The 24,242-nt window shown below is 41.5% G+C and overlaps 1 protein-coding gene across 3 annotated transcripts in view; it reads right to left on the bottom strand.

Annotated features, from left to right (window-relative positions):
- Window positions 1-24,242, bottom strand: part of FGF13 (fibroblast growth factor 13) — a 577,215-nt gene that overhangs the window by 201,567 nt on the left and 351,406 nt on the right. For 2 of the 3 annotated variants that reach the window (XM_027962875.2, XM_042242259.1), the window contains exon 3: window positions 14,913-15,080. The exons of the other annotated variant lie outside the window; for it this stretch is intronic. In XM_027962875.2, the coding sequence (XP_027818676.1) occupies window positions 14,913-15,080 (168 nt within the window). The remainder of the gene's footprint in view (window positions 1-14,912; window positions 15,081-24,242) is intronic. 3 annotated transcript variants of the gene reach the window in all.

Below are 24,242 nucleotides of genomic sequence, written 5' to 3'. Positions count from 1 at the left end.
CTTTTTATATCCAAGCTCTGATATAAGAAGAGATTTTCACTATTAGACAAGGAATCAATTTCCATGGTCTAGCAAGAGTGTACATGTTTGTAAAGTTGGCAGAAAATTTGCCTTATTGGAAACTCATGTAACAGCATCCTTGATTGTAGCACATTAACACAACTTCAAAGTATGTCAGATCGAAAATACTGAAATCAAGAGGTAATTTACTTTTAATTTGAATTTCCAGTAGTCCAATATTTTTAGGCTATTAAAAATTATTGAGAAAGCTTAACTATATTTAAAAGGACAAACAACAAAAGAATAAATCACTCCTGGCAAAGACTTAAACTTGAGATGCGCTGAGGAGAAGAAAACTCAATGACGTCTTCACAAAGATCTGCTCTTTCTTTAGCACTTAGACAGTCTGTGATTCCTCATCACTCCCTCTATCAAGGGTCATTCAAACCAAACTTGCCTCAATAATTTATGCTAGTTATTGCCAGGATGTATAATAAGGTATGCGAAGTGGGGAGACATTTTTCGACATTGAAATCAATTGGGCTACAAAGTCCAGATGTTATGAGGGACATATGAGAAGCTTGCATTAAATTACTATCTCCTTCCTGCAATCAGCTCTACAAATTATATCCTGAACCTCAGTCCCGCCTTGGCTTCCTTAGTACTTTCTTTTCCTGCTTCTCCTTTCACTCCTGAGGAGTCCTTTCTCTTCCAGATCACCTTCTCTGCCTCTCCTCCCTCCAAAGACGATCTCCTCTGGTCTGATGCTTTTCACACCACCCACAGGCTGGTAATGTCTGTCACCAGCCTATAACTCATTCCTGAGCAATTTAAATGCAGGTCCACTAGTGTTTTGAACACAGAAATGTTGCTCAATAAGGGTCGAAAGTGATAGTTGCTTAGTCGTGTCTGACTCTTTTGGAGCCCATGGACTGTAGTCTGCTGGGCTTCTCTGTCCATGGGATTCATCAGATGAGAATACTGGAGTGGGTTGCCATGCCTTCCTCCAGGGGATCTTCTTGACTCAGAGAATGAACCTAGGTCTCCTGTATTACAGGCAGACTCGACCATCTGAGCCACCAGGGTAGGATAAGGGTTACATGAATGACATATAAAAATGGATTCATGGGACTTCAGCGAAAGACAGGTAGAAGAAAGCTGAGTTGTCTTAAACAAGTCCACCCTAGAACCTGGCTCACCAGCTACAGACCATGAGAAAGAATAACTACAGACCATGAGAAAGAATAAATTTGTTTCCGTTTCAAGCCAAGATTTTTTAGGGTGACTTAAAAAACAAGAGCTAACTGATGGTTCAAGATCTGCCATTCATGTCAGTCTTTCTTCTTCAAGGGCAGAGGTTGTACCTCTTGTTGGGGGTATGCCTAATAACCGGCACAGTACCTGGTTTGTACAAGACAATAAATACCTATTGATGAATACATCAGATTCTGTTAACAGTGAGTAAAAGCATCATCAGTCATTTGCTGCCTATAATTATGGTAAATGGCAGGTTGAACTCAGGGTACCAAAATTCGTTATTGGAATAATTATAAATATTTATTATTTCTTGATGGACACTGTGCTAGGCCTGTGATCTCTATATAATAAAGCTCTATTTATTAGGTATGAAATAAAGGGTGTATGTTTAAATGGAGTCTAACTGGTAAGGGAGACAGATCTCTTTTAAGACACCAATAACTGCTCCCAAAGAAAATGCTACCCTAGAACAAAAGGCTCCCGAACTATTCTGATTTGCTTTGGGGATTTTTTTTCCCTCCCACTAAATATTCTGGGTATATTTAACCAATTATCCACTAAGTGAACAGCTAACCATGCATGCCAATTAGAAATTGACTGAATCAGTTCATGAATCTTCTAACATAAATCCAAAATGCTACCTTCTCAGAGAGAAAAATCAAGGGATTATGGAGGGGAAATGGTGGAGGAGGGAACCAAACAGAAAAGTTATTGGCTGGCAGCTTCTATAACTCCCTAATTTTTGAAATGCCCTTTATTTCTTCCTCATTACATGAAAAGAAGTAGATTTAGTGCACAGCTTGAGGCAGCCTGTGAGATAAATGTGCTCCCTGTGTGAATGGACTGCTTATGCCCACATTATCCTATAGAAGGCTGTGACTAGGCTGAGCTTCGTGGGCTGGAAGTATTCTAGAAAGGGCCCCAAGAGAGGGACCATGGGAGCTCTACTACCTCCTTGCTTGTAAGTGTTTTTCCTCAAATAGTATTTTCACTAGTGGTGTGCGTGCATGTGTGTGTGTGTGTGTGTGTGTGTGTGTGTGTGTGTGTCTGTGTGTCTGTGTGTTTATCTCTTCTCTGAATGCCTACTTGTGACCACAAGAGGCACGCTTCACTTGTCTCAGGGTTCTGTGTTTTTGGAAGAGGCAGAATCCACAGAGCTGGGCGGGTAATGTTGGGTCTCTGGGAGAATTAAACTGAGGCAGTTCCTGCTCCATTGAAGGCCCCAGTGGAGGACCACACATAAGACCTGCACTTTGTTCATCTAGGGAACAAGCGAGAAGAACATGTGACAAATCTCAGGGATGACTGTTTAACCCCTTGCCTACTGCTTATACCGATGTTCCTAACAGGATATGGGGAAACCCACAAGGGAAGTCTCCCAATGGATGCATTGGTATGTACTCTGTGCTGAGACGTGAGAGAGATTAATATAGTCTTTCTAAACCTTATCTCTCACCAGCAGTGGATAAGATGGTGCTGAGCTCTTCAACATGGATGGACCTTAGAGATGATTATACTAAGCAACTCAGATAAAGATAAGTACCATATGACATCACTTACATGTGGAATATAAAATAAGATACAAATAACCTTATCTATGAAACAGAAAGAGACTCATAAACATAGAAAACACACTTATGGTAATCAAAGGGGGAGGAGTAAATTAGGAGTTTGGGATTAACATATACACAGTACTATATATAAAACACATAAAGCACTGGGAACTATATTTAATAACCTGACATAAGCCATAATGAAAAGCAATCAGAAAAATATATTGAATATACGTATATCACTGAATCACCTGAAATTAACACAATATTTTAAATCAATCATATGCCAATTCAAAAAAGAAAAACAAGAAAAATATGATGCTGAGCTCTTACACTTAAAAGGAGGAGTCAGGTATCACAGTATAGGATGAGCTGAGGCAGCACAGTGTGGTAAAGGAGATCAGGCTTCAGGGATGAAAAGACTTGGCTTCAAATCCCAATTAAGGCATTATTATCTGAATGATGCTGAAAAAGTTATTTCCCATCTCTACACACCAGTATCCCCATCGTGTCCTTCAAGACTTATGCCTACCTCATGGGTTGGGAAGATTAGTAAAAATAAATCTGAAGTGCCTGGCACAGAAAAGATGCTAAAAATTTTGAGAGCTGAGCATCTAACCAAAGCACAGTACGGAATGTCATGCACAGAGCAATCCACACAAATTCTGGAGACCTCCTTCTCCATGCTTCCAGAGAGAAGGGGACTACTTTATACAATTTCATTCATTGTGAAATTCACATAGAATAATCTCTTGACAGTGACCCAAAGTAGTTGGGTAAGACTTTCTCTTCATGTGCCTTTAAGTCAGTCCTCAGTAGGTCATGAAGGTTGTGTCATTCAGGGATTTAAGGTCAGCAGGTTGTTTTGTGAGCGAAGGTTTTAAGGTAGAAGGTCAACTGGCCTGAGATGATTAAGAACTGGCCTGTAGCTAAATACTGCACACCAGCACAGTGAGCCAATCGCAGTTCTTACACTGTAGGTTGTACAACATTTCGACAGTCATATATGATGAGAATCTGCCCTGTAAACATGCTGAAGTTTACCCTCACCGTTTATCTTTTCTCTGAAGAACAAGCTACCTTTTGATTCCATCATTTTTCTCACAGCAGACCAATGGTCCGCCCACGCCTGTGGACCTTAGTGTACCTGGCAACATGTCCCATAACATGATACTGGGGGACTGGAGAACGGAAGGAGAGCTTTTTCTAGGGCCGGTCTCATTACGAGACATGCTCTCTTGTGCTGGGGAGACCACAGTCTTTGGAGTGAGACAAGCTGCAGTGGAGCATTGGCTCTACCACGTCTCAGTCAGGTGACCTTGAACAGGTTATTTCACGTCTCTCCGTCTCTGTTTCTTCATCCATCAAGAGGAGAGGGAAAAAACTCTCCTACATACTTCTAAGAACCTTTGAAAGACTTAAGATAAAGTTAGGTAAACACTTGGCACATAGTAAATTCTGCATATTTGTCAGTTACTGCTTTCATTATTATTTAGCATAGACTATAGAGTAGGGTCGGAGAAGGCAATGGCACCCCACTCCAGTACTCTTGCCTGGAAAATCCCATAGATGTTGGAGCCTGGTAGGCTGCAGTCCATGGGGTCGCTACTAGTTGAACACAACTGAGCGACTTCACTTTCACTTTTCACTTTCATGCATTGGAGAAGGAGATGGCAACCCACTCCAGTGTTCTTGCCTGGAGAATCCCAGGGACGGGGGAGCCTGGTGGGCTGCCGTCCATGGGGTCGCACAGAGTCGGACACGACTAAAGCGACTTAGCAGCAGCAGCAGCAGCAGCATAGAGTAGGGTTCCAACAAGTAATGAGAGAGAACTCATGGCTAATTTGTAAACCTCTGGGTAAAATCTAATCCAATAGAAAAGGGGAAATAGTCAGAGCAGGTCTTAATAACATTCCTATTCAGGGTGGAATTTTAATGAACTGAGAAAAAAATTAAGCAATAGAATCTGCTTTTTAATCATTAGAAATGACCTTTCTTCATTTATGCTATTATAGGTGATGAGCATCCTCTGGCATAATGAAAGAAGATGAGGCAAGTGACCAGTTTCTGTTATTTATTAAGGGACCCTTCTATTGCACTCAGATGGAATGTAGTTTTCATAATCACTCCACTCTGCCTTTGCGTGTCCTGGACAGGTCATCACCTCCTTGACGGTGAGGGTCATTTCACTTCCTTCTTCTGGGTGCCCCATTCCACCTAACTCTGCTGCTACTGCTAAGGTGCTTCAGTTATGTCTGACTCCGTACAACCCCACAGATGGCAGCCCACCAGGCTTCCCCATCCCCGGGGTTCTCCAGGCAAGAGTACTGGAGTGGGTTGCCATTGCCTTCTCCACCACCTAACTCTAGGCCCCAGGATTAACCAGTACCTCCCAAGTCCCTTCCGCCTGTGACAATGTCCTGCAATAGCAAAGCTGAGAATGGAGTGCAGACAACATTTTTCCCTTTAAAACTAACATGTTTCAGCAATTAAACTGCTTTTAGACAGCAAACTCACGTATAGGGTAAAGCTGAGCATACGGAGAAGTCATGGAAGATAAAGGACATGGGCTTTGGAGGCCAGAAAAATCACTCAAATCAAGTCCAGTCATTCGTTGGAGAAGTGAATTAGCATTCCCATATTTTAGTTTGCTCATCTGTGAAAGGTTGGGAGCAGCCCCTACCTTACAAAGCTTTTGTGATCCTACCTCCCAGGGCCTTTGCACAGTGCTTGCTGCGTGTGCATGTGAACTCAGTGAAACTGGGCTCTCTTTGTCTTCCTCCGTGGAGATCCGGTTTTCCAGACAATGTATACTAGTTGCTTCCAAAGCTGGATATGCTTGAAGGTTGACCTGGAGCTGTCCTGAAAATATACATCTTAAAATAGCCAGGGCTCCTAAGTAGCAATAGGCTAGCACATGAGTGGAAGTGAACATGTGATTTTGATGTGTTGGAGTGAGTGTGGATATTGGCTGCGAGGCAAGACAAGGGTAAGTGTTTGATAAAATGCAGGCTGTAATATCTCTTGTTCCACACTTTCCCATGGGCATTATCTAAGCTGCATATCAAGCACACGGAGAAATACTGTAGCGTATAACAAATGAATACCTGAATGAATGCAACTTAAGAGTGCTAGGAATGATTGATAAACACAGATAACACTGAAAGTCTCCCAATCATGGCAAAGTCATTCTTCACGTACACGCTGCTGTAATAACATTATGCCGAGGGAGCTGGCGATGATGTTTAGATAATGAAAGGGTAATGCCCCAGTGATGACAGCCTGGGGGAGAGATACCCAGATCAGGAGCAGCTGGTATCCACTTCTGCAATCTTACCCTAGAGCAGCAGGAAGCAAGTCAAGAAGCACGTAGATGACCTTTTCTGGCACGGTGATATGCTCTGCTAATTCTCCATTTTCTTCTTTAAGTGCGATCACAGGAGGTCCCAAGAAACTCTTCCTCCCACATTTGCAAGCTGCATCACAGAGAGCAGAACAAGTATTTCCACCACTACTTGCAAAAAAGGATGTTGGTCACAAGGTGGCAGGTTACCACGCTCCTATGGAAAAGCTGGATTATATTTCTAAAAGCTCAGAGAAGCAGAGGCAAGAGAACTTCAAAAAGGTAAGAGTGTGTGTGTGTGTGAGAGAGAGAGAGTGTGTGTGTGTGTAGTAAGAAGGACAGATGCCTTACATGGCCACAAGCTCTAAAGGTCATATAAGTGCTGCCTGTTCAGCGTGCCCTCTAATCACAGGGCACCTCAACAGGCTCACGCAACTAGCATGATAAGAATTGTGAATTGACAACTGACATCATACAAATGACCTATGCCGAGGCAATTCTGTTCTGACGGAGTGAGTCCAACCCTGCTAGTACATTAGAATCACCTAGGAACTTTTCCAAAACACACACACACACACACACACACACACACACACACACACACACACCAAGAATCAGCCACAAGAGACCTTGCAGGGTTTTCATTTGGACAAGTTATTGTTTAGTTACTTGATTTTGGTCTGATGTTGGGTTCGGACATCACTATTATTTAAAAGGTCCTCAGATAATTCAAGGGTGGAGTCAAGGTTGAGAATCACTGAAATAATCTAAGCAATGTTACTGAAAGTAGGGTCCACAGCCTTAGTGCAGACCCATGAACTTGTCATTAGGCACATTTTTTTGTTTAGTTCAGCTGACACTATTTTTCACAGCAAGATAACAATACTTTCTTCAGTTGATGTATAGTTGATTTACAATGTTGTGTTAGTTTCTGATGTACAAGAAAGTGACTCAGTTTTATAAATATATATGTATGTATATATATGTATACGTATGTATGTATGTATATACATGGGCTTCCCAGGTGACTCAGTAATAAAGAGTCTGCTTGCCAGTGCAGGAGTTGCGGATTCGATCCCTGGGTCCGGAAGATCTCCTGGACGAGGAAATGGCAACCTACTCTAGTATTCTTGCCTGGAAAATTCCATGGACAGAGGAGTCTGGCAGGCTACAGTCCATGGGGTCGCAAAGAAGTGGACATGACTGGGCACGCATGCATGCATGTAAATACACACACCTATATACACATATACTTTTTCATATTCTTTCCATTATGATTTATTGCAAGATATTTAATATAGTTCCTTGTGCTAAACAGTAGGATCTTGATTTTTATCCATTCTATATATAATAGTTTGCAGCTACAAATCCCAAAGTCCTAATTTATCCCACCCCATCCTTCCCCTTTAGTAACCTTAAATTTGTTTTCTATGTCTATGGGTCCATTTCTGTTTTGTACATACGCTCACTTGCATCACAATTTAGATTCCACATATAAGTGATATCATACGATATCTGTCTTTTTCTGACTTCCTCCACTTAGGATGATAATCTCTGCTGCTGCTGCTGCTAAGTCGCTTTAGTCGTGTCCGACTCTGTGCGACCCCATGGACGGCAGCCCACCAGGCTCCCCCGTCCCTGGGATTCTCCAGGCAAGAACACTGGAGTGGGTTGCCATCTCCTTCTCCAATGCATGAAAGTGAAAAGTGAAAGTGAAGTCGCTCAGTCGTGTCCGACTCTTAGCGACCCTATAGACTGCAGCCCACCAGGCTCCTCCATCCATGGGATTTTCCAGGCAAGAGTACTGAGTGGGGTGCCATTGCCTTCTCCTAGGTGCATCTAAGCTGCTGCAAATGGCACGTTTTCATTCCTTTTTATGGCTGAGCAGTATTCTATTGTATACATATATACCACATCTTCTTTATCCAGCCCTTGTAAGTTGCATTGTTTGCAAATAATTTCTCCCAGCCTTTAGGTTACGTTTTTACTTTGTTTATGGTTTCCTTTGCTATGCAAAGGCTTCTAAGTTTGATTGCTGCCACTGCTGCTGCTAAGTCGCTTCAGTCGTGTCTGACTCTGTGTGACCCAATAGACGGCAGCCCACGAGGCTCCCCCAACCCTGGGATTCTCCAGGCAAGAACACTGGAGTAGGTTGCCATTTCGATTAGGTTCCCCGTTTATTTTTGCTTTTATATCTACTGCCTTGGCAGACTGACTCAAGAAAACATTACTACAATTTATGTCGGAATGTTTTGCCTATGTTCCAAACTGGGAACTTTATGGTGTCATGTCTTATATTTAAGTTTTTAAGCCATTTTGCTTTTATTTTTGTGCAGGATGTGAAGGAGTGCTCTAACTTCATTGATTTACAAGCAGAAAGACAGCAATACTTTCTTGATAAAACAAACAGTGCATTGACTTACATTCTGGCACAAGCTCCTCATCTTACCACTAACTAGTAACAAACAATTTCAGACCCAGTCCTGAACCATGGACCACACTTGGAGTAGCACTTTCCTAAAGAGAGCAGGTGGGGGTCAGAGAAAAAGGGAATGGCATTCATCTTTAAAAGTGTGTTACTTGTCAAAGCTGAGCTTTGATGGGAACACACTGCTTAGTGGGGCCAGCAAGGCATTTCCCAAAGCATACTTTTAGGATGTTACTATGTATTACGAACAAAAATGGTCTGGTACCTGAAAGATGCGGTTTACCACTTAACTGCCCAAAGTGAGACAAATTACTCTCCTATGCAGGATGACTCTCTGAGTGATATGAAATTGAAGAAACACGTATGGGATCACAGAATCTTTCTTTTCACAAAGCCGTATGATTTGTAGTTCATAAAACATAATTTGGAAAATAGTGATGCGGTTATTTTTTAAGAACCTGCGTAAGAGAGTATAGTTAATTCTACATTCTCTTCAACCAGGCAAGCAAGTTATCATTTAAAACAAAAGAGTGAAAATTGGAGCTGACACAGCAGCCCATGTGGTGCAACTCTGCAAAGGCGGACCCCTAGACCTTAGGGTTGGGCTTGACTTGGTGAAACAGCTCAAAGTCATCCAGGCTATTCCTTTCTGGGGGTGGACCACAGTCTACCTACAGTCATACCATGCCAGGTCAGAAAGGCAGATTTGCTTAAGTGGTTTATTAACTGACTATGGAAAGGAAAAACCCGAAAGGTGTTGCTGAGACATCAGAGCATCAGAAGTATGCTAGCAACACAAACCTTGATGGAACAGCTTTAAAGGGGGCAGTGCTGTATGGATGGAGGCCTTCCAGATTTTTTTCAAGGATCAGCATCTAGATTTTGACTTTGTTTTAAAATCAAAATCACCACCATTGTTCATCCAGTAGACCTTTCTGGGCATGTTCCCAGGGCAGTGTTCCTTTAAATATAAATACTTAAAGTGGACCATCTGTGTTGGCTTCACAAAGGAGAAATATCTGCCTCCAGTGTTAAATGAGGAAAACCTCAGTCAAGAGAGTCCTAAAGGAGAGATTACTTCTTAGGAACGCTCACCACCGCCTCGATGGGAACACCGAGGCTCGAGGGAGAAGAGAGGTCTGTTGCTTTAAAAAGTGAATCATCAAAGAATGAGTGGTTGTTCGTTTCTACCAGCAAAGCCAGCCTGGAGACTGAGTTGAGATGCATGCATCTAATAAGAGAGTAATAAATGCCCATCCTGACCTGAAATTGAATTATTGGCTATTATGTATACTTCCTTGATCAAATTATGAGTTTTCCAGAGAGTAGAAACTATCCCCCAAACATGACTAAATGCTGTGCTTGCTGCGATAAGGAGGGGAAATAGGAGAGAAGAGAGACTGTGTTTCAGTGCCATTACTAGCTTCCCAATCTTGTTAGGAGATAACAAGTTGTCTTCTAAGAAGTAGCTGACAAGCAACCAAGAGAAATACACTTGATCAGTATATGGGGAGAAGATAATGTTTAGTCATTACTAAACAACAATGCTTTCAAATTTGGGGCTTTTAATTTGATTTTGATATGGAACAATATTTTAACTTTTCTTGTGACTCTGCAATTAAGCTGCCATTGGCTTCAATGAGCAAAGAAACCTCTCTGAGTTGTTTTGTCATCCTTCACATCATAAATCAAAGGAAAAGTGGCCCCCCAAATCAGTTATTTTGAAATTTAAAGATTCAGAATAAAATCTTTTATTGCTTCAGAGTCACACAAACATATGGCCCCATGTTTTTCTAATCAAATAGGAATAGCCCTAAATTCTTACATTCAAGGGGACAGATATTGAACCCAATTATACAGTTTCTGCCAGTCAAGACATTTTCCAATATCAAACATCAGAGGTGATTTAGTTTTATTGAACTATGAATTCAAATAGTATTAGACCCATTCTTCTCAAAAGGCAAATTAGTAGGAATATGAGGAAGACACACAACAGGAGACATCAGAGTTGAAGAAAAGGTGAGGATGAAAATAAAAACAATTCTCTTGACACGTTCCTAAATATTCTTCTACCTCCTTTCTCTCCTACCATTTAGGCAAGAATGATATTTATGGTGACATATTCTCTCTCTGGGATAAGGAAACCAAGGCATTGTCAGAGTAACAGACATTGTACTTGTTACAAATATGCCCCCTTAACATTTGGCACATAATTTTGCTTTCTTTTGGTTGGTGAAAGCTGCCATACTTCATCACTGGTCTAGAGCATAGACTTTCTTCTCCTCCAACCAAAGTCACTGTGCTTGGATGCCTCTCTGAATAAAAAGGTTACAGATGTCCTAAGGGGAATGGAATATATATATATTTATATAACTTTTAAAAAAAATTCACATGAAAATAGGAACGTAGGAAGGAGGCCAGACATTTGATTAAGATGGTGACAAATCATTGAACTTTGTGATATTTTCCTATGTTGTGTGAATTCCTTCAAATTTGCTACTGTAATCAGATTTTCAATCCCACAAGTACATGCAGGTAATCTGCGATTTATTTCTCTCTGCAGATTTTCAACATTATCTACTTGTAAGCCCGTATACCTTGATGTGATTCTTCTGAACAATCTTCAAGCATCAGTAAAGCAACAGCTATATTGGTAATAGATAGGCATTCAGAAGTTACTCTAAATCAGTGATTTTATTGGGGCAGACATGACAAGGAAAGAAAAAATGAGGGAAAGAATAAAGCTGTAATGATTATACTTTCTTTTGCCAAAAGGCTTCTGGGGCAGTAAGAAAAAGATTTTGGTAAACATCTCAGCTCTCCAAGTGGCTTTCTTAAAACAAAGACCATAGCTGGTCCTGGGCCAAAATTAGACTCTCAAACACTTGTGTGTGCTTCTTCAGCCAAATTCCAGTATAAGATTACATCATAAGTGGTTTTTATGGAAATAATCACATCACTGAAAATCACAAGTATTTGGAAACAGACTAAAGCATTTATTTTGGAATGGGCTGTTCAGAAATAGAAACCTGTTTCTGGCAAAGTGTAATCTGTCCTAAGGATATCCTGAAAAGCCAATGAGGTATTTCAGGCCTTCTGTGTATTATTTTACATGAATTCTGAAGGTCCTGGAAACAATGCAAAAAATGTCTTTCAAAAGACAGACGGTGGTGAACAATTGCTATCTGTACCAAATCTCAGGTGATTATAAATTATGGAAATAACTTGGCCTTTACAAAAACATCACCAACCAAAAGAAACACCAAGACTTTGTCTATAATAATGCAAAAATAGTTGACAGATTTTATCAATTCAGTAAAGAAGCAGAAAACTAATTCCAGCTTTATCATAATATATATAAACCTCTTTGACCTAATTTAATCATTTGTAAGACTTTCCCAACTCTAATTTATATTCTACCACCACCACCACCCCCCACCATCACCCTGGTCAAATTTCCATGAAGGTTTCATTCTTTACTTGAGGGCTATACACACACACAATCTCGTTAGAAGAGGTCACACGAGCAGCTTGGCATTGCACAGATCAATCAGGCTAACCATGCTGCCCACCGCCTTCACCTGCAGTGGAAATGGTGGGCATCCACAGTCAAGGTCAATTAATGTTTTATGCTTTGGAAGAGAGGCCATGAAAGGACCTATCTCTTCAAAATGCCTCACAGGAGAATATAATGTTTCAAGGTATGGACATAGTTTAGAACCGAGATTCTATCCATTTTTAATAAAGAGATCTCTTATTTATACTCATTATAATAAAATGTTATAGCAACTGGAAGAGAGAACTGAAGACAGGACCTGACAACATTTAAGAATCAGTCTTGCGAAAGTCTTCCAGGTAGCCAGAATGACCACTGAACCCTTCTAAACCCACAGTTACTTCACCTCCCAGCAATAACGAGTTTCTGGCCTTCGAGATCCCACATGAAGTAAGCATGTTAATTTCATAGCATTGTTTCCTTATTTATCCAAGGTCTCTTCCATGGCATGTTTTCTTTCACCCCCATCTAAGGTCTTCGGGATCCTGTTAATTTGTACAGAGATCAAGTATATTCATTGCAATGTTTGGGATCACCATTAGCTCCAGAGTCCTTGTTTAAAGGCGATGAAGTAAAATTGTAAATAGTATCACAATGTCATCCCAGAAAACCTCTCATGTGTCTAATACTATTTATAAATAATTCTTACAAATCAAGAGGGAAGTATTAGCTTCACTATTCCAGAGGACCTGGCAGGACGGCAAGACTAAGGAAACTCTTCAATCTGAAAGAAGACAATGCCCATCATCAAAGCACATAAGAGAAAGGATGAAAGCCACATTTAACACAAGGACAGCCAGAATAAAAAGTATCCAAACCTTGTATAAAAGAGCTTAACAGATACCCATTCTCTAAAGAATTCTTCATATTTGAAAATGTTCATAACAGTATTCATGATACACTCCAGATATTTTGAAAACTAATAGATCCTGTCTAAACTATATGTAATAAGAGAATGGATGTGTCTTTTTTTAGTTATCCAACTGTCTTTTTTTTTTTGAATCTGAGAATTGTTAAAACAATTTGAAGTAAATTTCTAACCAAATTATTGACTGAATTTAACCAACTGCTCCTTAAATGGCTTATTATACTTACTCAAACCAATCTTTGTGTTTCAGGACAATGTACAAGTAGAAAAAAAAAGTATAGCATCTGTTAATACAGACACACACATCTGTAAGAATATAATTATATAAGAAATAGTATATTCTATAATACAGGTACTGTTGTGTGCATGCAAATATATATACTGCACACAAACATCATTTGAGAGAAAAGAAAGAAAATATTGGAATGCATCATATATAATAAAGTAACTATCACTGGCTGAAATTTTTTGTTTCAGTGAAGCATGAAATCAAGTTAGTTTCTTCTCTACAAAACCACCAAAATTTTGTCTTACTCACTGTAAAGGGCCATCATTTATATCTCCAGATGAATAACTGTTCACATCAGAACTCCTATGCAAAGTGGACAGCTTGCATACAAAAGTATGAAGTAGAAAACAAATACAAATGCTATATTCTATAGGTCAAATAGAGTTAAGCATAGAAAATGTACACTTGTCATTTTCTGCCAAAGAACATTTGAAGCTCTGCGTGGAAGGGCGGAAAAGGGGGAGACTTTGAGATGTGAAAATCTGCTTCCAAAACTATAGATTGGAGTCAATTGGGAATAATTTCCCCAAACACCAAAATTTGAACAGACCTGTGCACCAGAAAGACAGTTGTACTGGAGACCCCATAACGTTGTCAAAAGGGCAACTTGAAATAAGAACAAGGGCACTTCTAGAAATCGTACCAGAAACAGTTATGCAAAAGTGTATACCGACTGCCAAAGGACTGGTTGAATTCTGTCACCTCTGACATCATTCATTGCTAAACTGCATGGATGGCATTTGATCTGGGAGGGAGCTCAAGTTGTTATACAATAAGTACTTAATTAGCATACACAGTATACCTCTCCATTGTCATTTTGGAAATCAAAACATACACAGATGGCAAAAAGTTTACCACATTTGGTGATGTGAAAACTGATCCTATTTGATATACGCCAAAAATTTCGGGGAAAAATGAATGCATACGCTTTCTGGAGAGAGGAGGATCTTTTGAGATACATTTGTAGTATGGATTGCGATGAATACCTTATTAACCTCAGTTTAAGTACCAGCGAGTAGAGTTTTCCAAACCTGTACTTGAGCTGCAAAGAAAAACAAACTACTCATCGTTTCCTTGAGGCATGCATTTCACTATGGCAAAGCGCACCAGGCGTGCATGACAGGGGAATCTGGGCCTGCTTCAGCCAACTGAGTAGACCATGAGCATTCTTCGAACACAAGGCAGAAAGAAGGCTTTATGGAGTGGAGAAGAGGGAGAAAATTTGGAACCATTGTCTGATGATTTCATTTTGGAAGGGCCATTCCTCAGCCGACTGCTGCTTCAGGAAGGCGAGGTGATGGGACCAGACTCGGCCAGATGTTGGCTACGGTAGCAAGCAACTTTAGCAGCCAAAACGGGGCAGTGTCATGACACCAGCTGAACACGTGTCAGCTGCGAGAAGCAGGAAGATGCTGCGCGCGGGGCCAGAGCTGACTGTATTATACAGCGTCCCATCTGAGGCTGCATAAGACACTCACTGGCGAGCTTACGGGGCCTCGGAACGATGTCAGGAGCCGCACAACACACAGCACACCAGAGGCAATGCACAGTCAGAAAGAAAGAGAAAGAAAGAAGAATGAGAGGAAACAAGCAAGACACGCGTCCGTCGTGCACAAACCTTCGGGCTCTGTGTGTTCTTTGTGATGGACTTGCTTCAGCGGGCAGCAGAAGATTTCGTGACACTTAGCACGAAAGGGGGACTCTTTTTTCTTTAATTCCGCAGATTGGATGGAATCTTGCCGTAACATAATGTATTCCTGTGTGCCAGGGGGGGCGTCATCCAGAACTGTGGTCACCACATAACAAAATGAACTCAAGTTAGAGCTTTAGGAAAGTAGGGAAACGTCTTACATCAACTCTACTCCCGGGGGAGACTATAGAAACAACAGTCCCAAGAAAAGTTTCCAAGAAAAGCATTGCATTGCATTGGGGGTTTTCTTTTGAGGGGCTTACTTTGCTAATATGAATAGTTTACTCATCTATACATACCTTGATAGCGAGTACTGAGTTGGCCAAAATGTTCACTCGGATTTTTTCCAGCCAAAGGTGAGAAAAACCCAGATGAACTTTGTGGCCATCACAATATACTGAGCATTTAAGGGTTAGATTGTCCCGGATGAGCAATAAAACATGTTAATACCAATAACCATATTGTATCTAAATAAACACTGTGGAAAGCGACATGTTTCAACTTGAGGTACAATATAAATATTTACAGGCAAAAACGGCTAATTTCCACAAAATTTTCAGTGTATTCGTTTGCATTTTCTTCCTGGGTCTGCTCCTGGTGAGGGCCTGGCTTTCATGCACTATGTACAGAGTTGGACAAAAGAATTCACTTTGTGTTTCCCAAAGAGAACTGGGGCCGTGACAAGTAACCTTCACATATTCAAAATCCCCTAATGAAGTGACCACATTCCAGTCAAGAGCAACTTTGATCAACACTGGATCAAAGACCTACCTTGAATTGTGGCACTGCAGGGCCTGATTCACTTTTGGCCTCAGATATGAGGCCCCTCTCAGATTTCTAGGCCCTTTGTGCATTTTCCTAAGGAATACTGTGATTGTCTAGTGTTCATTCCCTGCTAAAACAAGGTGTCTGCTTTCACCTGGTCCACTGCAACATTATTTTTCCTGATAACTACCTACCAAAGAGTGTGCAAATTTGATCTGGGTCTGCAGAAACAGGGCATTGACCTCAGAATGGATTTTTTTTTTTCACACCTTCCCAGTGAGGTCATCCCATTTTACCAGGAGTGAGTCAGTACCCCTAAAGTTATGATTAACAATGCACTGACTCATCCTACTCCCTCAAATGCATACTCTTAACATGCCTTGAGAAAGACTGGGTACCAACTGCAAACTTCCTATGGGGAGAACAAGGCTATGATGCTTGTAAAATATCACCAGCTTATGGCTGAGATTGGATGGGATCTCGTGTTCCACATTTGGCACAACATTCTCAGCTCACTGGCTAGGATCTTAACAGACTTTTAGAACCTTTTTTCACATTGGAATGAAAACGGCATGAAAACCAACATAACCTGGAAATTAGTATTATGAGTTGAGAACAAGTTCCTGATAGATTGGCTGTGTGTGGAATTGTTGCCTTCCTTTATAATTCATTAAATTATGCAAGAAGGTGATGAATATTTTAGTCACTTCTCTTTCTATTTTCCTCTAGTGCTCAACAGTAGTAATCAAAAATATTATATAGACAGACCACCACAGCCTTTTCTGAAAGAGAGTTCCCTTCATCTACTAGGAATGTGACGGCAACTTCTTAGAATCTGGTTGCTGAATGCACATCTTTGGTAGCAACAGCTGCTATTCAGACCATTAGCAACCATTTCCTGCCATGAGCAGATAGTTATGATAATATATACATGTATCAAATTCTAGCATCACAGATGAAGGTAATTTCTAGTTTGACCATACAAAATATTTAAGGAAAACCTCCCAAACTTAGAACTGAAAAAAACAAACAAACAAACAAAAAAACCCACCACCCATGATTATACAGAAGCTGAGAAATCCCATTTTCATGCACGGTATATAAGAAACACATTTTAAGATCAGAAGAGAATTGGAGGATTAAAAAGAAAAGAATAACTTTTGGATAATACATAGAGAGCTTATTCAGAAGTACATGATAAACACCAGTAAATTGTTTTCCATTTTCATTTTTCGATACCAAAATGACATCACAAATGGGCATCTCTGGAGATTAATGGCACAATAGCTTTTGGCTGACTCTCCAGCCATCAGCTTTACCCAGCTGGTCATTAATTCCCACAAAAAGCCTTGTACTTCCATCATTATTGTTTAATTAGATACAGCTAGTATCTGTAACATACAACAAAATTCTAGTGAAAGAGCCCTGCTGACTGATATAAGAACCAGACCCCAAATTCATCATCATGAGGAAAGCAGGAAAGTCACAAAAGTGCAACATAATTGCTTTCCACAAAATTCTCTCTCTCCTATTCTTTCTTCAAATTGAATTTAGCAAGTGAAAAAGATGCCAAGATGCTAGCATTTAAGGAGCCATCTGAGTAATGACCGCAGGCAAAGAACATTTCCTTGGAAATTGTGAACATCTGGGAGTTAATGGCTTAGCTTTGCATCCAGGCTGTCTCTACTCAAATACCCCAAACATAAATCAATTCAGGAAAAAACAGAAAAAAATATCAAATCTATCAGCATACCTTGGTGTCATTTTGACACAAGACCTAAAAATCTTTTTGAACTTTTTAAGCAGAAGTGGCAATCTACAGGAAACACCTCATTTCAGTCTACAAATCTTTGAATGTAAATTCATTTTGATGAAAGATTAAAACTATTGTATTAATTTATTTCTAGGACTCCTTCAGGTAGAACAGTGACTGTATGTGCAATTGACAACAGCAGGAGTGACAGGGAACTTCCCATAAGACCCCAGCACTAAGGCAGGTGGGTACCTTAATTCTACTACCTTAAAAAAAGGATGAGGAGACAATGTGTCCAAAGGGCACAAACTCTAGAAAGGGGAGAGGAGACTTGCAAAGAAGTCAGCTCATCGAAACAGGAAAAAAAGAATGGAATCTACCTTCCCCTGGCTTAATCCTAGGATTTCTGCTATTTCCCCACTTCTATTGCAGTCGTTCTTACACACCATTCCAGCCTCTGAAAACCACTCTTGCCTTTGTTCAAAAACTACTTGTCCACATTTATTCAGTGATTCCTGCTCTTCTTCTCAATAATGTTATCCAATCTTGAAGGTTGCACGAAAGACTCCAGTGATTAGGCAGACAATAGATTTACACCAAACCTCTTCCATTTTCAGAGCTTCAGTATGACTCTTTCGGACAGGTAAGATGGTAAAAGTAGCTCATGGTTGATTTTTGAACTGCAGGACCCATGTATTGAGAAAGGCCATTAGCCCCATGACAGTAGCAGCCAAGGAGTAGGCCTCTGCTGGGAAATAACACCCACATAGCCAGTGCCCTTGACCTTGATCGCACAGGCCACCTACTCAGAATTCCAAAGTCCCACAAGAGTGGTAGAGAGTTGGATGAGAGAAGTGCACACATGCAAATTCACACACCCACAGACATGCAGACACTGACAGGTGGCATACTCAGACACAGAGTGACAATAAGTGACTCTACTGGTGGTATGATAGTTAAGAGCACAATTTATAGAAGACTTTGTTCCCATTATACAAGGTGTTTATTGACTAACCATTAGGTGGGCAAGCCTACATCCAGGATTGGTTTCCCAGTAACAGTCCTGGATTGGCAGTAAACCACCCTCATTCTCCTCCAGGCTTCTCAGCAATTCTCAGGATCAAGGCCATGGTCACGAGTGGGGACAGTCATAGGAAGGGAAGAAAATTTATATCTAAAGCCAGTGACCTGGTCTACGTTACCCATGTTCACAGAAATATAGTGTTCCCATTTCAATCATAATGCATTGATCTGTAGCAAACCATCTGTGATCAAATGAAAACGTTTGTCATGGTTGTTCAGTCGCCCTGTCATGTCTGACTCTTTGCAACCCCATGGACTGCAACATGCCAGGCCTCCCTGTCCCTCACCATCTCCCAAAGTTTGTCCAAGTTCATGTTCATTGCATCAGTGATGCCATCCAGCCATCTCATTCTCTGACACCCTCTTCTCCTTCTGCCCTCAATTGTTCCCAGCAGCAGGGACTTTTCCAATGAGTCGACTATTCGCATCAGATGACCAAGATACTGGAGCTTCTGCTTCAGCAAAACTAATTCCAGTGTAATATATGTCTTAAATGCATTTTTAATTAAAGAAGTTAACAATCATTTATTCTTTCTGTTTAGAAACTCAATTTCTTATTTTCTCATTTTACTTCATATAATATTGGCTACATAAAATACCTACCCAAGTATTTAGTAGTATCACAAACACTACACTCTTCCAAGTCATTGCAAACAGAAATTCTTTAGAGATAACTTAATGCAACCCCTTTGTCTTAAAACATAAGGAAAATAATGCTCAGGAAGGGGAATTGACAAGCCACAAAGCTATTGGAAAAGCCCAGCCTAGAAGCCAGGGTTTTAGTGTGTTTACCAGAAAGTCTTAAGTAGGTTCTGGTTGCTTTTCTTTGTACAAACTGATATATTTAAACGGGATCTTTGGTATACCTTAGCTTCAAAGATTATCTCTGTCTCCAATGAAGTTTACTGACTTTATTTAAAGACAGAAAAGCAACCAGGAACAACCTGGGAAACTATTCAGACAATGCCACAAAGGCATCTGGCCCCTGGCCAGGCCACTGTGACTTGCAAGGTATGCTGTTTTCAAGCTGGAAGCAGTTAATAAGCCCTCAGTTATTTGATGATGCTGGGTTTTTTTTTGCTTTTCAGTGAACTCTTTGGAAAGACGACTCAACATACTTAAGTAATGATACATGATTTGAAATCAAAGCAAATCTGAGATCACCAGGGCAACAGAAATGAACACAGCCATGGGACTACCAGTCAAAGTTATTGGACATATATTAGTGATTCCAAAAAGCAAATGCTTGAAAGCATCTATGAAAGTAAAAATAAGGGAAAATACACAGATTATCAAATGTCCTCAAATAATGAAAAAGTCAGTAGAAAACAGAATAACTGGAGTGATTACTCTTCCTTGTCGCTGAGCACCTGCCAAGCAGAAAAGTAAATTCAGCCACAGATGAATTAACTCAAGTCCTCCATTTTGCTTTCCAACTCACCATCTATTGAATGTGTGTGTGCCTGCTAAGTCACTTCAGTCGTGTCCGACGCTGTGTGACCCTATGGACCGTAGCCTGCCAGGCTCCTCTGTCCATGGTATTCTCCAGGCAAGAATACTGGAGTGGCTTGCCATTCCCTTCTCCAGGGGATCTTCCTGACCCAGGGTTCAAACCCGAGTCTCTTAGGTCTCCTGCACTGGCAGGCAGGTTCTTTACCACTAGCACCACCTGGGAAGCTCCAACTATTGAATACTTACATAAGCTTTACTGCCACACTGGATACTATCAATGGCAAGTTTAAATGTCAATGAATTCTCTATTTCCATCTGTGCACAAGTGCAGTCATGCCCGACTCTTTGTGTTCCTTTGGACTGTGGCCCGCCAAGCTCTTCTGTTCATGGAATTTTCCAGGCAAGAACACTGGAGTGGGTTGTGATTTCCGCCTTCAGGGGATCTTCCCAATCGAGGGACTGAACCTGCATCTCCTATGTCTCCTGCAAACAGGTGGATTCTTTGCCCACTAAGCCACTGGGGAAGTCAATGAGTTATTCAGATAATTCACTGAATTGCTTTAATCAATACTAATGGTCCTTTCGTTTGGCCAAAATAGAAACAACTTAAAATATTTCTAGACATTTGTTACCTTTCCCTTTGCAATCTTCCCCAACTTCATGCAACCTCCAAGCACTATCCAGTTTTCCTTCAATTTTGTTTCTTCAGGCTGTTTTGCTGCTTTCATGGGAGGAAAAAATTCAAACTCACTATCATGGTGGCCACCCACCTCCAAAATTCTATCACACTTCTATCTTCTTCCACACACTAGCTTTACATAGTATCTAAAATATGCCTGAAGACCTTGTATTGTACCTGCTGTTCAGTATGACACCCCACTGGCTCTACTCAAATGCCACCTCTTCTGAGATTTTTTTAGCCATGTTAAACAGGTTTGCAATCATCACAATCTGTAATTATGTAGGTATTTATGTATATGCCTCTCCTCTGACTCTTCCCACATGAATATAGGCTATCTGAGCCAGAAACACTATTTGTCTCATTTGTCATTCTATAGGTGGAGTCAATTGTAAAACACACTCAGAGAATTCTTATGAATCAAATGAAAGATACCCACCTTCACCCAGCCTTACTTCAAAGCAAAGGTAAATAGCTCATTCTGACTCTTCATGAGTTGGTTAGAAAGCATCTCTGACTCAATGGATGTGAATTTGAGCAAACTCCAAGAGATAGTGGAGGACAGAGTAGCCTGGCATACTACAGTCCTTCGGGTCACAAAGAGTCGAATATGACTCAGTGACTCAACAACAACAACAACAACAACAACAACAACAACAACAACAACAACAACTCTTTATGTCCATATAACACTTCAAGAAATTTATCCTGTCATTTGTTGAGATAGCTTTTAGACATTATCATAAGCTTTTAGTGAGAAGTGAGATTGATAATTATTTTCATAGATGTGTCTTTCCTCCACAACTTGAATGGGAGCTCCTAGAAGACCAGAACCATGTCTCTTTTGGTATCATCTTTGCTTTCCTAATGGCCCACCTACAATGTTTTGTGCATGGTAACTTTGCATGCACAAACTGAGTCCCTTCTAGAGAGAGTCCCACCTACCTTGAAGGTGTGTGCTAAGAAGAAAGGATCAGAAATGGAAAGAGTTCAGCACATTGCATGGTACCTGGCAGGCACCAGAGTGGCTGCAATGGAAGAAAGACCATACATGACAGAGATGGAGCCCATTGAGCACTGTACCAGGATCCCCACCCTTGAGACACAGCTAAATTCCTGGGTGACCTTTGGAATGGCATATCACATCTCTGAGTCTCAGTTTTCTCATTTCAAAAGTAAGTGACGTGGGGACTTCCCTGGTAGTCCAGTGGTTGGGATTCCAAATTTCCACTTCAGGGGATGTGGGTTCTATCTGTGCAAGATCCCACATGCCAAGGAGTGTGCAAAAATTAAAAAAAAAACAATAATAAGTGATGTGGACCAGGCCAGGCTTTCTCAACATTAGCACTTTGACATCTGGGGCTGGATAATTCCTTCTAAGAGGCTATTCTATGCACTGCAGGATGCATAATAGCATCCCTGACCTCTACCTTGTAGATGCCAGTAGCATTCCAGCCCAATTTGTGAACACGAAAAAAGGTCTCCAGACACTGTCAAATCCCCCTTTACCAGTGGGATGAGGGCAAAATCATCTCAGTTGAGAATCACTGGCCTGATGATTCTCCCACCCCCATGCCCAGCCTGGAAGTCTCTTTCTGACCCTCAGAGATGCTTAGCATCCAGCAAGGACTCAGATTTCTACTCAGGGGAGTTTGGTTCAGACCAAATAGTGAGGAAGATGTGCTAGTGAGCACACCAGTCATCCAGGTAAACAAAGCCCTGGACAAGATGGAAACCACTACAGCTGCACACCAGTGAAGTACTTACTCAGCTCATGGCAAAGGCCTTCTCTAGTGAGGATGCCACTGGGCAGCATTGATGGCATTGCACAACGTTAGGGGAGTGTGTCCAGGCACGTGCTGAGAATACATAATAGATGGGGCACAGCCTACCAAAGACCCAGCTCAAATGGGGACAAGAAGCAAGAGGAGGTGGGCAACTCTCTGAGGCTTTATCTAAGGAGCTTTCCTGAAGGTCGGCCTTCTCATCATCAAAGGACCCACATCACCAGGGAATATGGGTTTCCAAGGTGGTGCAGTGTAAAACAATCAGCCTGCAATGCAGGAGACCTGGGTTTGATTCCTGGGTCGGGAAGATTCCCCTGGAGAAGGGAACGGCTACCCATTCCAGTATTCTTGCCTGGAAAATATCATGGGCAGAGGAGCCTGGCAGGCTAAAGTTCATGGGATTGCAAAGAGTCGGACATGACTGAGCACATGCACACGTGCACACAACATCAGGGAGCCCTTCCCTCAAGACAGAAATGAGTCCTTCATGCAGAAAAGTGGCAGCTCCCTCTAGGAGAACAGATTGTGTGCAGAGGTTCTGTGCACAGCTGGAATGGCATGGGTTTTGTCCCCACCACCATTTAAAGCATGTGAGAAAGAAATGCTTAGACATACACTGGACCTGAGAACACTGGGTGTTGTTAATTCACCTCAGTATACTGTCTGCAGGGCTGGCACCTGCCCACTACTTGCAAGTTTTCTAGCCTGATGTCATTGCAGTCCTCTCCCCCAGGCATCTGTTCAAGTCCAAGTCAAACTGAAGTATCCATCCTAGTCTCCTGGAAGGTTTGTTAAGACACAGGTTGCTGGGCACCTTCACCTAGAGTTTGTGATGGAGTTGGTCTGGGGTGGGCATGAACAAGTTCCCAAGTGCTGGCTGATGCTGCTCAAGGATTACATGGGGGCAGGGGGGATGACTGCCTAGGTGTTTGTTTTACCTCCTCCAGCTACCTCTGCTGTCTGCATCCTCCTCCACCTGGAACAAACATAGTCTACACCATTGGTACTCAGCTAGGGTTGAGCACTAGTGTCATGTGCGGAACTTTTAAAAACTGAAGTTCTCATGGTACCACCCCAGATCAATTACACTGGACTCTCCAGCCTGTGGCTGGAGTGCTGGTGGGTTTCCAAACTCCGCTGGTGATTCAACTGCACAACTGGAGTTAAGAATGACTGTTGTAAGCCTTTTCTTGCTTTCTCCAGTGAAAATTCCTCTCTCTCTCTTGAAGCGGGGGCGGGGGGTGGGGGGGATGGGCGGCTCTGGCCTCTGATTGTCTTGCTACACTTGACCCTTGAACAAGGCACAGGGTTAGGGATTGTCAAGCTTCCTTACAGTTGACAATCCACATATAACTTATACTTGTCCCTCCCTATCTGCAGTTCCTACATTGGCAAGGTTCCACATCTGTGGATTCATTCAACCACGGCTCATGCAGTCCTGTAGTAGGAACTACTGAAAAAAACTCATGCATGTAAGTGGACCCTGGTACTTCAAACCCACGTTGTTCACGAATGAACCATATTTCCACTTCTTTGCACACCTCAGGCCAGAGTGGCCATGTCCTCTTGGGTACTGGTACTGTTCACTTTGTAAAACTCTACAGCAGCTCCTGTCTCCCCACAGCCAGTCTATTGTACTCTGAACAGCCATGGCAGTTGGTGCATAATTCTACCACAGCATTAACCCACAGTACCCTAGGTTCTTCTTGTCTTTCAATATGACAATCTCCTCACTAGCC

This window comes from Ovis aries, chromosome X (genome assembly GCF_016772045.2).
Source record: "Ovis aries strain OAR_USU_Benz2616 breed Rambouillet chromosome X, ARS-UI_Ramb_v3.0, whole genome shotgun sequence".
NCBI lineage: Eukaryota > Metazoa > Chordata > Mammalia > Artiodactyla > Bovidae > Ovis > Ovis aries.
The sequence above is the reverse complement of the archived record's forward strand: the minus strand, read 5'-3'. Positions and strand labels throughout refer to the sequence as shown.